The sequence below is a fragment of the Zingiber officinale genome, chromosome 5A (genome assembly GCF_018446385.1).
Source record: "Zingiber officinale cultivar Zhangliang chromosome 5A, Zo_v1.1, whole genome shotgun sequence".
NCBI lineage: Eukaryota > Viridiplantae > Streptophyta > Magnoliopsida > Zingiberales > Zingiberaceae > Zingiber > Zingiber officinale.
In genome coordinates this window covers 151,351,412-151,367,522 of record NC_055994.1, presented here as the reverse complement: position 1 = coordinate 151,367,522, position 16,111 = coordinate 151,351,412, and the positions used below count along the sequence as shown (strand labels likewise).

At 42.2% G+C, this 16,111-nt stretch overlaps 4 protein-coding genes across 5 annotated transcripts; all 4 read right to left on the bottom strand.

Annotated features, from left to right (window-relative positions):
- Positions 1-327: 327 nt before the first annotated feature.
- LOC121982515 lies at positions 328-2,231 on the bottom strand. The gene is made up of 4 exons (XM_042535644.1): positions 1,916-2,231; positions 1,452-1,533; positions 1,155-1,364; positions 328-1,089 (listed from the first exon to the last, which is right to left on the bottom strand). Exons 1-4 carry the CDS (start codon positions 2,053-2,055, stop codon positions 427-429), a joined length of 1,095 nt encoding a protein of 364 aa, XP_042391578.1. The 5' UTR covers positions 2,056-2,231; the 3' UTR covers positions 328-426.
- A 99-nt stretch (positions 2,232-2,330) lies between these two features.
- LOC121982510 (CSC1-like protein ERD4) lies at positions 2,331-5,379 on the bottom strand. Its single transcript, XM_042535633.1, has 6 exons — positions 4,882-5,379; positions 4,615-4,763; positions 4,205-4,480; positions 3,293-4,137; positions 2,949-3,204; positions 2,331-2,873 (listed from the first exon to the last, which is right to left on the bottom strand). The coding sequence occupies exons 1-6, from the start codon at positions 5,150-5,152 to the stop codon at positions 2,493-2,495; spliced, it is 2,178 nt and encodes a 725-aa protein (XP_042391567.1). The 5' UTR covers positions 5,153-5,379; the 3' UTR covers positions 2,331-2,492.
- On the bottom strand, positions 5,172-11,971 carry LOC121982514 (protein trichome birefringence-like 13). Of its 2 annotated transcripts, none has more exons than XM_042535641.1 (7): positions 11,406-11,971; positions 11,127-11,304; positions 9,813-9,953; positions 8,346-8,466; positions 6,687-6,821; positions 5,816-6,615; positions 5,172-5,745 (listed from the first exon to the last, which is right to left on the bottom strand). In XM_042535641.1, exons 1-6 carry the CDS (start codon positions 11,818-11,820, stop codon positions 6,358-6,360), a joined length of 1,248 nt encoding a protein of 415 aa, XP_042391575.1. In that variant the 5' UTR covers positions 11,821-11,971; the 3' UTR covers positions 5,172-5,745; positions 5,816-6,357. The 2 variants fall into 2 exon arrangements, with proteins under 2 accessions (XP_042391575.1, XP_042391576.1); XM_042535642.1 differs by having other exon boundaries at positions 11,127-11,309; positions 11,406-11,631.
- Positions 11,972-12,000: 29 nt separating this feature from the next.
- LOC121982511 (scarecrow-like protein 23) lies at positions 12,001-13,742 on the bottom strand. The gene is made up of 2 exons (XM_042535634.1): positions 12,216-13,742; positions 12,001-12,065 (listed from the first exon to the last, which is right to left on the bottom strand). The coding sequence occupies exon 1, from the start codon at positions 13,524-13,526 to the stop codon at positions 12,219-12,221; it is 1,308 nt and encodes a 435-aa protein (XP_042391568.1). The 5' UTR covers positions 13,527-13,742; the 3' UTR covers positions 12,001-12,065; positions 12,216-12,218.
- Between the last annotated feature and the right edge of the window lie 2,369 nt (positions 13,743-16,111).

The window sequence follows — 16,111 nt, the reverse complement described above, 5'->3', positions numbered from 1 at the left end:
TTTTGCGATAATGAATATTTAAGTGATAGTCCGTTCTATCCTAAAAGTTAAAGATCGAACAAGTTTTAACTCCAAATAAAAATAAGCTCGAATGAGTTTCATCTCGAACATCTTAATTACGAGCAGAGATAAACTCGAACAGTCCTAGCTAATCAATCCCGACCAATTCGGACCGGTCTTAAAATCGGATGATCTCTACGTTATGTAAACCTAAAGGGGGTTCATCTCTCTAATTATTCATTGATTTACACCATTCGGATTTTTATCCGAACGATTGAACATACGTTATTTTTAGGTTAGTGTACACACGCTAAGGAGGAAAAATACAAGTCAGTAAGCAATCAAATTTTAAAGTCAAACCCTTTGACAAGTTTAACAAGAACCTAGAGTTTAACATACAGTAGGTCATTAAGAAACTAGGACAGATTATAGTAAGTCGTGAAAATGGTCAGGAGGACAGCTACTAATTATACTCTTGAGATCCAAACAATTGGCAGGAACATCAGAATTTAAAAATCCACCTACTTTCAATTGTTCCATTCCACCCTTCGCTCCCAGGATAATGGCTTTGGTGATGCAGCGGGCAATGAGTACGTTATATTCCCGTGTTTTGAAAAGATCTTTCTTCCACGTCTCAAAGCATTCATCCTTTTCCTCTCGATACATGGCCAACTCCGTCGCGACAGCTATTAATTCATTTTTGATAGTTGCTAGGTCCGAGCGTAGGGAGTCTCGCTCAGCACGCTCAGCTGCTAGCTTCGATTCTTTGGTAGCTGTGCGTGTAGCCTTCAATTCCTGCAGCTGAGCGGACAATTGTGAACTCTTTGCAATTTGCTCGTCTAGCTCTATTTCCATGTTCGCCCGGATAGTCATTTCAAACTGGAGTTTCGCTTTACAAATATCTTGGGCGGTCTTCAACTTGGATGGTTTCTCAAGTTCGACTTTGGCCGGTCTTTGAGTTTCTTGAAATTGACTATACAAAGCCTTTATCTGTTCAGGAGCACAGGAGACAGCTGACTCAGAAATTTGCTGCCAGAGCGAGTTGTTCTCTCGTGCCAAGGTATATACACTCATACTCATCATCCAATGCTGAAAAATAAGCATTAGTATTAGTATTCAACGAAAATGAACTACAATCAAGTAAATCGCCTTACTTTGATTTGTTGATAAGAGTATTTGCCCACTAAAGTCATAGGGGAGAGGTCGCTGAGTTGCTTCCTTGGAGATACATCTTTCTTCGGGAGATCTTCCTTTTCCCTACTCACCGTGGCAGAAGGCTTCGTTGCCAATGCATTACAGTCAACGCCGTCAGCATCAAGAAGCACATAATCAGTGAGTGAGACGATGCATCCACAGTGCACTCGCTGGGGGGAAAAAAAAAATCCAGCTCCTGAGCGGATCCAATAGTAGCCTAATTACTGAGATTCAAAACATTCAACTTAATTTCAAACCTTGCCGCACGCTTCGCAGTTCCTCCAACCCCTATCGTCGGAGTGATACGTTTCACAGAAATTACCCTGCTCGAAAGTGCAGCTGAAAGCAAACAAAAGACATTGTACAGTTACAAACATCCCAATACTCAATATCCCGACAGAAAGCCAGTTCCGCGTGAAAAGAAAAAAAAAAAGTCAAAACTTTGCAAATCCGAAGAGATCGATGAAAGCTGAAAGCAAAGTGATTTCCGCGTTTACGATAGAAATTTTGGGGGGAAAAAACACTGTCCCAAAACCACTGAAGCACGAACTCAAGCAACCGAATCCGACGAGGAAAAGAAGGGCGGAGCAGCGGCCGCCTTGATTCCAGTAAGACTCTCAAAAAAACCCAGGAACCGAAAGCAAATCAAAGACGATCGAGCATCGGAGATCCAGTACGAGAATCACTCAGTCGTAGAAATCCCGAAGCGAAGAGGGCGTACGAGCATCGGTCGCAGAGCTCGGCGATCTCGCCGGAGCATAGGCGCCAGCCCTTCCTCCTGGCGGGAGGCGGGTCGGGCAGCGGCTCCTTGCATTGGGAGTTGAAGCAGATCTTCGCGACGGCCGGCGAGGAAGGCGACATGGGGAGCAGGAGAGGAGCAGGGTGAGCGATCAGATTGAGTCGAGCGGAGCGGAGGGACGAGGGGCTAGGGTTTGGGACGAGGGATCGGGGGAGGAATTAAAAGGTCGGCATTTCTTTGCCAGATGCGTGTGGCATAAGCTAGATATTTATAGGGAGAGAGAGAGAGAGATGCTGCCGCCGCCTGCTTCGTCATTGTCATTTGTTTTTAGGTTTAAAAGAGTTGTGTCTGTCTCTCTGTGTGTGTTTAATTCTCCAATTTGAGGGATGCATAAACAGATTCTAAATAGTTTCTTCCTTAAAACACTTCTTCAACAAGTCTTAGTTAAAACACTACCAAATCAGCAACAACTGCTATATAAACAGAATTCAGGAAACAACACAATGCAATCGAATGTACACCAAACAGATGCATTTAGTAAGGCAATGGACGATCGACTTCAGAACGATGTCGTTCTCAGTGACTGCGAGTGAGCATCTTCAAACATGTCGCTGTCCTCAAACTTGTCGTTTATCAAGCATTGCGGAATGTAAGCTGTGTATATTGCTTCCATATTTGGGACCTCCTTCTTCCCTTGTGATGCAACAACCTCTAGTGGTGTGTGGACGAAGGCAAGGTAGAATCGCTTTCGACACACAAAGGCAAAGATGAAAGAGAACACGATGGCGGGAATCAGGAAGGGAGCATATACGAATTTCCTCAAGCCAATGTAGCCAAACGTCGAGACTTGATACACAATCAGAGCTGCGATAATTCGTAAATGAATGTGAGGCCACATCCGACCGTAGCTCTCATACCTCGGCACATAAACTTTAAGAGCCTGCATCAGAAGATTAACATGAACATGATCATTTAAGGATTTTGTTTTCTAGTTAAGTACAAACTAAGAACTCACTTGATTACGAGCGATGAGCCAGCCGAGGCCGAAGTACATGACTCCGAAAGGAATGATTATAGGGGCTATTACTGAGTAACAGAGAACAATGGTGACGATAAGTATGTCGACAGGAATCCTAGTCGCGTAGCCAAAGTCACCAGGAGCCCAAGCCTCTTTAACCTCAGCTTCAGTTTTGCAAAGAAATCTCCTCTTGATATGAAAGATAATTAGAGGAACGATGCGCGATAGCTCAAGTCCATAGCCGACGAAGAATCTGAGATCCAATCGAGCACAATGTATCATTCAATTCAATAGCTATCAATTTGTATAAGAAATTGGAGAACAGGAGGGGAGGATCATACTTGAGAGCGACAAAGGTGAGGAAGAAAGTGGCACTTTTAGGCAGACTCGCGCCGAGCAGTGTGACAATCTCTGAAGGGTGATTAACAATAGTCTTCAGTGAATCAATCAATGCACCACCAATTGTTACTCCAAGGAAGACATTGAAAACTATGAAGTAGAAGTATTTCCCAGAGGCAGCTCGCGCCGCATGGCTCTCGGAGGGGATTCCTTCCTGTTTCGATAGAAACATAAGAAAACCCGGCAACAGAGCTAAGAATACAATGAGTGCAAGCTGAGGCAGGTAAGCCTCCAAGACAGTTCTGATCTCTGGCTGATCCACAATCTTCTTAGTAAAGGACAGATACTTCTTCAAATTTTCTACAGTTGTGAAACCAGAGACAAATGTAATGGGGATCATGTAGAAGACTACGGTGAGGAAGACTAAGCCGTAAATGGCAGAAGCTCTTATCTGTCTCTCATAGAACTTCTTCGGCAAGTTAGTCCATATTAACTGTCGTGGCTCGGGAGCTTCCATTACCGTCCATGTATCGACGTTCTGAGAGTGAATTGTCTGAGCAGCAGAAGCAGCAGCAGTCTTGCTGTTGAAGAAGACAATGGCTGCCTGTTGTTGTTTCTCCCTTAGGGTGATACTTTGCTCAGCCTCTAATTTAGGTACCAATTCCTTTAATTTCTGATTGCAGTGTTCAATTGTGTCGACTTTTTCGCCCGCTAGACCAAGAAAGCCTAGTCTGTTTGTAGGCCTTATGCCATCTGGTTTGCCTGTAGTTTTCGACTCCGCATACACTGCTTCTGCTCGAGCAAGTGTCTTCTTGTAGCCTTCTATCTCTGCCCAAATTTTGTTAGCCTGAAAGAAAGAATTGTTACGCGACGAATCGAACCGTAGCTATCTATGCACAAGTAGATGAATCTACCTCTGTGTTGTCTGTGACAACCATGGACTTGTGAAATGTTTCAGGGTGAAGTGATCTAAAGTATGATTCCACTTGATCCTTAATAGACTGACCGGAGGCGGTCGCCGGTATGTCCCTCACCAATACGGCGAACTCTTCAGGCCTTACTTCTTCACTTGATTTTGCTCCAGCTCTCAGATTCGAGACATGTCGATATGCTTTCCATAGAACATAGTATGTTGCAAAAGAAACCCAATATACTCCAAGTAAAAATGCCCATAACCTCGGACTTCCCTTCTGATACAATCAAGAACAAAAAATTGAGGCCTAAAACTCTTCCATGAGCCTAAACATGATACGATACTTATCGCGAAAGATAAATTAATTCTACATGGTGGAGACTGAATTGTTGTTGTTTGCCATTCACTTACATGGACATGCCCCATGGTTAACTTGTCGAGGTTTTCGAAGCCTTCCTCGCTATTGCTATCCGAGGAAGATGGCCGAGTAAGGACAGTGGCGGCCACTGGAAGAAGAACTGGCAGCAGAACAATTCCAGAGAGGACCAGAATTGCTAACACTGCGTGAATAAATGCAGAAATTGCTTGTAAGAATTCTTAATTGACTAAAAAGATGATGAAGAATCTAAAACATGGCAAAGGTTTAGTCTTTAGCATTGAAACACATGTAGGCCGTACCGGAGCAGAGGAAGACGAGGTAGACGGCGGCGTCAACGCCAGCGGCGGCGATGACGTCGGCCTCGGAGGCGGTCACGGCCTCCCTGATCCACGCGAAGGGGTTCCTCGTCGCCTTCCGCCCTTCCAGAGGGTCCAACCCCCGGAGGATGCGGCTGGGATAGTAGATGACGGCGTTGCCGGGCCTCCTCTGCAGCCAGTTGAAGACCAACATCAGCACCAAGAAGATGACGAAGGAAGTCGCCAGGGACGTCACGAACGAGCTAAAATCCATGGCTTCTGCTCTCCTTCCACTTCCTCTTCCTCTTCCTCCTCTGTTGCAGATGTGCCGCTATGCTATCTATCCGTTACTTCTCTTAAAGATCTCGCCTTTCACGGAATAAAGGCGCTTAAAAGCGGCCGTTGCCTTCTTCTTTCTTTCCTTTTCTATTCTTTTCCTTTGCACACCGCGCAGGAAATTCCTATTTGTGTAGCAGAAGAAAGGAGATGGTTTCTTTTCGCAGGTCGATGTGCCTTTTATCGACACTTGGGCTACACTCTTTCTTCTGGGAGCAATGCCACCATCAATGAGGACGTGAGCTGGGAGAGACGTTGACGTGATTCGAAGTGTAGCTTCTTCTTCCACGGTGAAAAGGGTTCCCAGTATAATTTCTAAAGCCAATTTTAGCCTTGTGAAGAATAATAATCATAATAATAACTGCCTTCTCTTTTGTTGCCTTGGCCCTTTTGTGCTGGATGACTAAGTGCAATCATCTCAGTAGAGAACTTCGACATCTAGACAAACCAATCATGTGACAAAAGTAATGAGCAGGGAGGGCCACGCCATGTCCTCGACGTCGCCTCACGAACAGCTTCGCTCTCTGTTTACTGCACGTAACAAAGCTTCAGAAGGCGAACAGAGGAGGGGGGCAGTGTCGTAATTTTATTCCAATCTAACCGTAATCTAACGGATCCAATGGCGTATCCGCCGGAGGGCACGCGTCGGCATCGTGTGGCTGCCGACACATCTGCACTGACCGTTCGGGCAGCCGAGATTGCAACGGTCGGCGAGAGGATCGGTCCCGCGGAACCCTCCCGGCCCCGCGGAAGACGACCCAATTTCGTACCCGGATGTCGTGTGGTCCGCGCGTGAGTGACGCGGGTGGCTGTGCGTCGTTTTCTCGAAAGGCATATAGCCATCATTTTCTTCCCTGCAACATGGCAAATTTTTTTCCCTAGATTTAGCTTCCAATTTTAATATTTTTTTATTCATAAAAAAAATTGAATATTTCATCAACATTATGTTATAGCAACATATCAACTTTATCAACGCTAATAATATTGTATTAAAGTAAAAGAGTTCGGCATATAGACATATAGTTGAACGCCGCAAGCTATCAAACTCAATTAGGAATTGTCGTTTCTCATACCTGAACAAAATATTGCTAGTGCTCAAATAACAAGTAAACAAACATGCGACCTTTTAATGGACAAACAAAATTAGTTTCCCAAATGATCTTCCAGAGTAGCAACGAATGCATCATTCCAAGTGTCTGTTAAACCCGGTAAGCACCAATGCATACAATCTTCGTGCATTTTCCCTCCGGTAGTCGAAGGATGAGCATCGGCTCTGAGCTCGCTCATGCGAGTAATGTCCAATATGTGGAAGCTTGTTCCATGGAGGACCTCATAAAGGTGCCTGTTTATCACACGCGCCTCTGCATTTGTTGCATTCTTTGTCGAAAACAACTCTTCCACCTTCACAGGTCGTAACATAATTTCAAAGGAGGAACTGTAAAACGGTCTTATTTGCGGATGAGAAAACTCACCTCGTGTGGCAACAAAGGTTGAGTTCGTCGACATGAACCACCTAGGTTCCAATCACCTCCTTCGAAATGCCTTGGAGATTGTGTCCGGAAGAATTTCATTGTATCCATAGTTGTTCGTCTCTCCACATACAATATCTGTTGTTACAAGAAGGCAAATCATGCACAAATTGAATACAGAAGGAATGAGATAGATAATTAGGGTAAATCTATGCACAACATTGCATTCCATAATATTCAAACTACATTCATTATAGGAGCTGTTCTGCAAAAGACTACTCTAATGCTTGCCATTTTATTTAACTTATGTAGATGCGTTGGGAAAAAATGTCAATTCTTCTCAATTCATACCAAACAACAACAATCAAATCTTTATCCCACTAAGTGGGGTGGGTCAACTCGTACCCAATAAATGGAACAAACATATTCAGGTGTAATCCAATTGTTCCTGTCAAAAATCTTAACATGTACCTCACAATCAAAATGGAGGTAAGAAAACTTCCATCCTAAAAGATCAAATAAAGGATATGGCATAATTGCTACTTCTCATTGTGTCTTGAAAGTGCACCATTAGCACATTATTGTAAATGTAGATATAGGAGGGAATTCTTACAGAATTTCTTAGGCCAAACATGCTACTTCTGATAACTTGGACCCTTCATCTATCCCTCAATACCCATGTCAGATTCCAACACTCGAACACTAACACTCCATGTAGGCACTCGAAGCCATGCCAAATGCAATCTAACCAGCTGATACTCGTATCCAAGTCTCAGTAACATAGCATGATACAATACAACTCATTGTATGTTATGAAACTCAGCCTTATATGAGCATTTCTAGTGATGTGCTGTATCCTTCTACAAACCTAGCTCTGTGATCCCCACTGATTGATTATTCATAGACTCGAAAGCCCAGTGTTACATTAAAAGGTCCCCATCGACTTAGTTCCTCACATGAAATGTATTTTGTGTATCCCAGTAGAACCACGACTATGGGACTTTGGTGCCTATTGATTTAGTTCACTTTGGCACTAGTCCACTCTCAATCTTAAGCCACTTAATCCAAGTTCCTAATGAGGAGTTTGGACCTACCGAATCAAAGCACTGGTTCATATAACTTAAACTACTTAGTTTGGCACAAAATTATTCCACATTTAGGTCCCCATTGCAAAGTCAAATCTGCAGCTAAAACAACAAAAGAGTCAGTTGGATCCGGCAACTAGAAGGGAAAACTTAAGAAAATGATTGAGGGGAGAAAATTGCAAGGATATGAAATTCATTCCAGTTAAACAAATGAGAATAAATTTTGTTATGACATGAATATTTCATTTTAAGACGTATGTGCACAAACATGTAAATCTGTAATAACTTTATTTTTAAGAATGCAAACAAGTTAATGTTAGACTTAAATGTTCAATGCCTAACCAAATCATCACTGAACTTGGACACTGAGGAGAGTAATTAGATTTGCACATAAGATACATAACCAAACAATCATTTACATAAAACAATAACAAAAGTTCTTGGCACACTTTGAGCACTTTCAAGTGGTATTTTAAGGTATAAAAGGATTCATTTTAACCATCTAATGACTTCAACACATGCGAACAAATCATATACTACAAATTCAGGAAGCATGTCGAATCATTTATTGTTATACCATATGTCTCAGAGCCAAACTGAAGCCAATTTCTGGAGTCACTGGAGGTAAAAGTGGCAATCCATTTTCAAAAAAGAGCATTGGTGATTGAACTGGATCAAACTTTGATGGGGCCCACCACCTGAAAGTTAACAGATTATGATTTTATTTCGTAATTAGAATTTAAATATGATGAATAGTTGCTATATTCATACATTTGAATGATATTTCACATCTGCACTTAATTACAAGAACAAACAAATTCAAAATCAAAAACAACTTGTATGTATGTTGAATAGGTCAGTCCGCCCATGGCATGGCCTGGCACCACATGTTATGGGTTGTGTCCTGTACGTTCATAAGCATATAGGTCATGCGATGTTGGATGTAGAGGTCACAACCTGTGGACTTGAAACGGGCTATGCCCGACAAAGCCTATCAATCAATTTCAACTGTTATTTTCATATTAATTATTGATAAGAATGATTTCAATAAATTTTTTAAAGAAATATTACTTCTAATAGAATTTATTTTATTTTTTATTTATATTTTTATTGGTTTTATTGGTTTTATTATTTTCAATAGGGGCCTAACTATGCATGAGCACAAGTCGCTCAGGCCAAGGCCCGTGTTAGGCCAATGTATTGGATAAACGAGTTCTCTCAAGCAATGACCCATTTTTCTATGTCGAATTTGGCTTGACACAAAGAAGCAAGTCCCATAAGCCCCTGGCATGCCTGACTCACACATGACCTATTGACACCCCCATCTATCAAGATTCAAACAATAAGAAAAGCTCCCAAATTGTAAATTAATTAGACCAAAAGAATAAACATCTCCTCAAATATTGATATGTAAATGCCCAAATATTGTTACAAAAAGAAACAATTTCAATGGAAATAACATAAAAATTTGGATTAAGAATTTCAATGCAGTATGTAGTGTATTACACAGTTAATTTCATAATGATGCTTATCTATCTTTATTATTGAAAACTTTATTTCAAATTTCCTGAAATGTCTTTACTAGAGTTATAGAGCTGCAAACTAATTGTAAGATAAAGTTTAAAAGAAAAAATACATGCATATGACTAGTATTTCATGCCATAAATTTTCAAATGGAACTTGGTAGTAATTGTGAGTTGTACTCATGTATGTGATGAAGCATGAGTTATGTGACTCGGTGGTCCGATGACGAGAGAGATGAGAGTATGAGAATATGGAACCTTTTATTATTCTTTGAACATATGAAATAATGGGATGAGACTATGGTAATGTGATCTAGCTAAACTTCGGTGAAATAGATTAAATGTTCAAAAATAAACTAATTGTATTTCAAACCTCTGAATCAGTGTATATTACTATATATGTTTATTTAAATTTAGTCTACTTTCTTTGCATCAATATAGCTTACATATTTTCCTATCTTTAATGTTAGCACAGTTTCTAAATGTAAGACTAACAATGTAACGCTGGGAATCACCATTACCAGTGACCTGTATTAAATATTAGAATATGATGGAAGCCAGGTGCCTCTGCCCAGGATCGTTCTGGAACATCAACATCCACCCTGTAACCTTGTTTGTATCCACGCAACTCCAAGGGTCCTCCAAGATCACTTGCTGACCACCTGAAGACATGATACAGAAACCAATTTTCTTTAGGAATCTGCATATTATGTGCACATAGATAGATGCATGGAGAAAGAAATAATCATATCAATTAGTAATTGTTTATTCCTTAACACTGTAAAACTTATCCTGTAGAACCCATGAAATTGGTCCAACCATTATCATTTAGCCAATGTAATAGGCAAGGTTGAATGCCCTATATTAGGCTCCAACTGAGTTAATGCAAACTCCAAATTTTTCTTGACCAAAAAACATAGAAACTATTTCATCATAAAGCACATTCAGCTAATTTTTTTTTTTTTACTCCAGAAGCATTAGCCATCAAAGGAATAACTACACCAGGAGGCTTCTGAAAGTCAATAAGGGTTGCAAGATGGAAACTGGGTTATTGGGGTAATTATTCAGAGTAAGAGTGACCCATGGCTCCTTTTCTCTGATGAGGAATGGAAGAACTCTTCTTAGCACCGACTGAGAAACTGAGAAAGAAAACTTTTCTATTTGATGCCTTAACAAAATCTGATTTGGCACTTCAAAGACCATTCTTCTTGGAATTCCAAAAAGGTTTTTTATCAACACTAGTTGATCTGCTATCTGATTTGGCACCAAAAATAATTCAGTAGTGCTTGTTATCCTACTGATATCTGACCAAAGTAGAAGTATGAACTGGAATCAAGTTCATCATAGAATTCTTCTGAACTATTATTTACCCAGTGAAATTTTTAGTCAAGATGCTTTGGTATCAACGGAAAGCTTTTACAAGAAACAAAAGCCCCCTAAATACTCAAAAGTATGCATTCATTCCTTCATTCCAAGCATCTAGCTAATATGATTTCTTGTTCTAGAAGAACAGTTCCATTGGAAATAAGACTTGTTGTTTATCCTTATTCACTTTAGCTGGAGTAACCAACACTTTTCCAACACAGTAACTAGGCTTTTGCGAGACTTGTTTAGCTATGATTGTGAGCATAAATATCATCAGCATAGAGCATACAGACAAGAGAACTATTTTAACTTAAGAAAGAAATGTAGGAAGGCAAGGTATGAATTTCCAAACAAGCAGTAAGATAGAAAATCAAAATTAGGATTTTGCGCTGCAATGTGCAGGCACACTAGTTTAACGTTGCAATACAAATTCCCAAATACCAATTTGCCGGTGAACAACTATTACTCACCTACCATACTGCACCAAAAGATTAGTCCGATGGTACGCAATTGTCAGGTTATAGTTCAGAAAAGTGAAGCCCCGATCAGCCCCAGCTGGACGCCATTTCCTCACCTCGCCGCTCGCCGATCTCAGCATGCAGACAAGCGACGCGAACATGTTTCTGTTCAACGAATCGCCCACAAACCCTGCACTAATGAATCCAACCACAAACACAACCGTTTTGAAAAGGAAAACAAAAAAGATTTTGAGACGATAAAATTGAGATCGGCGTCCGAACAACGCAAACCTATGTTGGAGTCCCTGAAGCGATGGAGGAAACGTAGAGGATCGAGACGGGGGAGATGACAGCGGGAGGGCTGCCACCGCCATCGCAGTAGATCTCGGCCGTTGATCTTCCTGTTCCCGATGCAGTTCCAGCCCTTGAAGATCTCCTTGCAGGTGTGGTCGTAGCGGGAGGGGACGGTCTCCGGTTCCGGGATCCAAGATCCGTCCGAGTAGTTGCAGGTGAGGCGGTCCCCGCGCCTCGCCGGAGGGTCCTTGAGGCGGTCATCGTAGCGGGGAATGATGGAGGGACTCGCGGCGGAATAGACAAGAGCGACGAGTAGGAGGAAGGAAGCAAGGAAGACGAAACGGGCGAAGCAAGAGCAGGAAGGCGGAGCAGCGACGGCCGATGCTCTCTTTGTCGTGCCTCTGGCGGCCATCGATGGTGGCGCAAAGTGTCCGCTCCATTCGGTGTGAAAATAGAGAAATGATTTTATTTGGAAATTAATTTTTAATTCTTTAAATCCATTTTATTTATTTAAATCATTTTTAAAATAATAATAATAATAATAAATAATAAATAATAAAAATTGGGCTCTGGAACGAAGTAGAAGAAGCAGTGACAGTAAGCAGGGTTTTGCTTGATAGCAACGCACATTTGCTTCAGCTTCAGCTTCTCCATCTTCTACCGAAGAGAAAGGAGCAATTTTTAGCATTCTTTTTGTACAGAACGATCAGATTAAACATGAAATTTTATGTTTTGTTCATGGTATTTGTTCTTGATCTTGAGTTGGACTCGGGTTAGATGGAAGGATTTTCGAGGGGACAAGGCAACCTTTTATGGGATGTGTTGAGATTTCTCGGGTTCTTTGTGGTGGTCGGCCGGCTTCCAGGCGGAGGCGGTGAGTAAGGAGAGGTCCTTCCAGCCCAGCTTCAAGCAGCCGTTCTCCTCGACGAGGGTGTAGCCTTTCCATGGATGCATGCCGAGGAGGAGGTTGGTCTGGGCCGCGGGGTTGCCGGCCAACGACACGCGCCGGAAGCCGATTTTGGTAAGCTCGTCTCCCCACCGCTCCACCTTGACCTCCCCGGTCCGATTCGGGCCGCCCACCGCCACGATGTTGCGAATCTCGACCGCGAGGAGCTGGCGCTCGACAGAGTGTCGCTCGGCGCTCTCCGGGGAGGCTCCGTCGATGAGGGCATCGAAGCGGGCAGAGTAGTAATGCAGCGCCTCCACGAAGCGGCCGAGGAAGCCGCCGCCGTGGCAGAGGTCCTGCTCGATGATGGTGATGAGTTTGGGGCGAAGCTCCTTGAGGAGGCGCACCGTGGCGGCGTCGGAGCCGGTCACGTCGTATAGGCAGTGGTGCATCCAGTGGACGACGGTGGCCTCGCGGTGGTGGCGCGGGGCGAGCAGGGCGGATGGATCCGCGAGTTTGCCGATCTTGCCCTCCATGGGGCGGAATTCGAAAGGGAGGCCAAGCGCCTCGGCGAAATCGGAGAGGCGGCGGCCGGTGGCCTCGAGAAGCTCGATGGAGGATCCGACTCCGGTGAGGCGAAGCGAACGGAGCTTGACCGCGGATCGGGAGGCGAGGATGTGGAAGAGCCCCGGCCACTGGAGACCCTGCATAATGTCGAGGTCGATGACATGTACTCGATCCTCGCCGTCGAGGGCCTCGAAGATGGCCTGGTTGGCCGTGAAGTGGGAGAACTTGACTAGGGGAGAGATGGCGTTGTAGTAGTTGAGGGCGTGTGAGATGCGGCGATGGGTAGCGCCGGTAGCGAGCGGGGAGTAAACGCCGAGAACGGAACTGATGATGCGGGCGCGGAGAGCGTCCGCGAAGTAGGCAGCGACGCGCTGGGGGGAAGAGCCGAAGGGGGAGGCGAGCTCCGAGATCTCGGGGAGGAGGTCGTGGGCCTCGGAGAGCCTGTCGGCGGCGACCGCCTCCGCGCAGCGGAGGAGGAGGCCGAGGAGGCGGAGGCCGCGGGATTCCTCGTCGAGGCTGCTGCAGTCCGCGACCGAGTCCTCGGCTGCGGCGGCGGGAGGATCGGCTTGCTGCTGCTGGCGGCTCTTCTTGGGGGCGCCGTCGTCGTCGAGATCGGAGGGGGCGGTGGAGGAGGAGGGGTCGCGGTTGGGGCGCTTGAGTTTCATGAAGAGGGAGGAAGCGGCGGCGGCGTCATCGAGGGAGGGGCGACGGCGCTGGCTGCGAAGAATCGGGCAGCGGGGGCAACAAAACGGCACGGTTTGGAGATGGTAGCGGAATGAAAAACTTCATAGCAGTTATCTTCTTAGAAAAAACATGAAAGAAGAAGATGACGACAAGAAGATGCTGTTACGGTATCAAATCAGTTAGTAGCGGTTTTTTATGACAGTCATTTATATATATCGTTAATGATATATCCCTAAAACGTAGTAGAAATAATTTCCCACGTGGGACCTGTTTAATATCGGATTTAGACCGTTATGGGGCGTGAATTTTGAGTTAAAGATAACGTTTACATATTTTTATTAAAAGAACATAATAAAAAAAATATTATTGAAAGAACTATTTTTATGGACCTAAATTCAATAAAACTATAAAATAAAATCATATAATATAATGATTTCAGAGACTCACTAGAGAATAGTACAAAAAATATCATTCGGATTAAATTTAGATTCATATTAAAAACAAAAAATTACTAAAAATAATAAGACATCTTTAAATATTAAAATTATTATTATTATTTCAATCATTGAAATGTCTTCTTCTTTTTCCAAACCACCTCTATAATTGGCTGAATGATTGATTGTCCATTCTTTGTTTCTTGTCCTTAATTTTGAGTTTATTTCCCCCTTTTATTTTTAACTTTTTGTATGGATTAAGGATGGTTTGGATAAACTCAGTAAAAGGTGTTTGTCTCTTTGTTTGAATAAAATCATATAATTCAATATAAAATAAGATACTTTATAAATCTCACAATCATATTGTCTTATTTCTTGTTCAATTATTGAATAAACTATAAAAATATCTGTTAGTGGTGTGTTTAATTTATTAGGCAAAAATTAAAAAATATCTTTTAGTTTTTTTATTATTATCAAAGGAGCATTCAACATTTAAAATATTAAAAACATGACCTATCTTAATTTTTCACTTAAAAAATACCTTTAATCCAACACTAATATATTAATTTTAACCAAAACTCATACACAGCAAAACTATTTTAAGCGATTTTAATCAAAACTCCTATATTGATTAAAATACTTTATCATTTTAATCAGGGGAAACAGTGCCACAGTTAAAATTTTTAATCGATTAATCATATATCTAAGATTTGAAACTCAACTACGATGCATTATAGGGATTTTCATCTAGTGAAATAATAAATCTAAGAATGCTAGCCGCATAGATGGGCCTCCGTGAGCACTTGCTGATTTATCTGAGTGGTTGGTGGAAAACTTATGTGGAACCATATCAATCACTTTTAGGACCATGAGAGCCAGAGGAGGTAAATAGTTCGCTTCGCTTCTTCAATTTTGATTTGTAGAGAAAACTTGAAGCAAAGCACACCAAAATGCTAACACATTTGATTTTATTTGGTATCCATCTCCTTGAAGTGACTACTAATAGACACACCAGTAGTTACATCCACTACGAACACTCTCATTCTTGAAAACTTTCCGGAGGCAGACAGAGAAGCTTCGTATAAGATTGTTCTTACAAGAACACAACAAGAAACACAAACAAGATTACAAAAGAAATCGAAAATGACTTTACAATGAAAAATCTTGCTTTATTTACTCTTTTCTTGCTTTAGATTATCTTTGGGTGGTAGGAAATACAACAACACTTGTCATCCAAACCCTCAAGAGCTGAACCTTTTCTTCTCCATGAATCCTTCTTTACAAGGTGGTAAAAGGCGAATACGCTATCCCCCAGTGCCCCCGCCAACCCATCCTAGGGCCAACACGGAACTGAATCCCTCTTTACAAGGCTGATATTCAGGTTGATTTCGCTTACCAATCATTTAGTAAACATCTAAATAATGCGAAACATAAGTTGGAAGGTCTTTGGGTTATACTGCCTCTGTCCTGAGCCGGCTCACTGGTCAGAGACTCCTGTCTCATGCGTCTCATCGCCTGCAACAATCAACACTATGAGTCTAAAGACTCAACATGTTCAAACCATAATACGCATTAATTATTCCTTACAACCACGTGTTCTAACGGGAGAACATACGTTGACTAATTTTAACCCTTAGCTACTTACATTGCATAAATATAACTAGAACATGAATATAAACATACTTTTTGGCCAAACATAATCATGAACATACTTTTCACACAACATAATTAATTTCATAATTAAAGCATAAACATGAGCATATTAGAGTATAATTATAAGAATAATTAAAGCATAATTCTTAAAGCTAACTAGAGCATACACATAAGCATAACTAAAGTACAAACATGTGCATAACTAAAGTATAATCGTGAGCATAATGCATGCAAAGCATAACCATGAACATACTACTTGCGGAACATAAACATGAACATAGTTACCTAGGGCTTAGTTTCATGTTATTGTCCCATAACGAAGTTGATAGGGATCCGAAACTTAGAGCGGAAACCCCTACCCATACATACTCTAACTAATATCTTTGGTAAGCTTCTTGGGCATAGGTGCTCGGGACATGTCTTACCCATAATGTAAGCTCCCTAAGTGTGAGTCCCTGGATCGAGGCTTGTAAGCTCCC

Excerpts from the sequence above, each read along its gene's own strand:
- LOC121982511 (XM_042535634.1), bottom strand. The coding sequence starts at position 13,526 with ATGAAACTCAAGCGCCCCAACCGCGACCCCTCCTCCTCCACCGCCCCC.
- LOC121982514 (XM_042535641.1), bottom strand. The coding sequence starts at position 11,820 with ATGGCCGCCAGAGGCACGACAAAGAGAGCATCGGCCGTCGCTGCTCCG. Across the intron at positions 9,954-11,126 it reads CTTTTGGTGCAGTATGGTAG|GTGGTCAGCAAGTGATCTTG; the intron begins GTGAGTAATAGT and ends TCATGTCTTCAG. Across the intron at positions 6,616-6,686 it reads AACCTTTGTTGCCACACGAG|GTGGAAGAGTTGTTTTCGAC; the intron begins GTGAGTTTTCTC and ends CGACCTGTGAAG.
- LOC121982510 (XM_042535633.1), bottom strand. The coding sequence starts at position 5,152 with ATGGATTTTAGCTCGTTCGTGACGTCCCTGGCGACTTCCTTCGTCATC. Across the intron at positions 4,764-4,881 it reads CCTCGTCTTCCTCTGCTCCG|TGTTAGCAATTCTGGTCCTC; the intron begins GTACGGCCTACA and ends TTATTCACGCAG. Across the intron at positions 3,205-3,292 it reads CTCACCTTTGTCGCTCTCAA|ATTCTTCGTCGGCTATGGAC; the intron begins GTATGATCCTCC and ends ATTGGATCTCAG.
- LOC121982515 (XM_042535644.1), bottom strand. The coding sequence starts at position 2,055 with ATGTCGCCTTCCTCGCCGGCCGTCGCGAAGATCTGCTTCAACTCCCAA. Across the intron at positions 1,365-1,451 it reads ACTGCGAAGCGTGCGGCAAG|CGAGTGCACTGTGGATGCAT; the intron begins GTTTGAAATTAA and ends TTTTCCCCCCAG. Across the intron at positions 1,090-1,154 it reads ACTCTTATCAACAAATCAAA|CATTGGATGATGAGTATGAG; the intron begins GTAAGGCGATTT and ends CTTATTTTTCAG.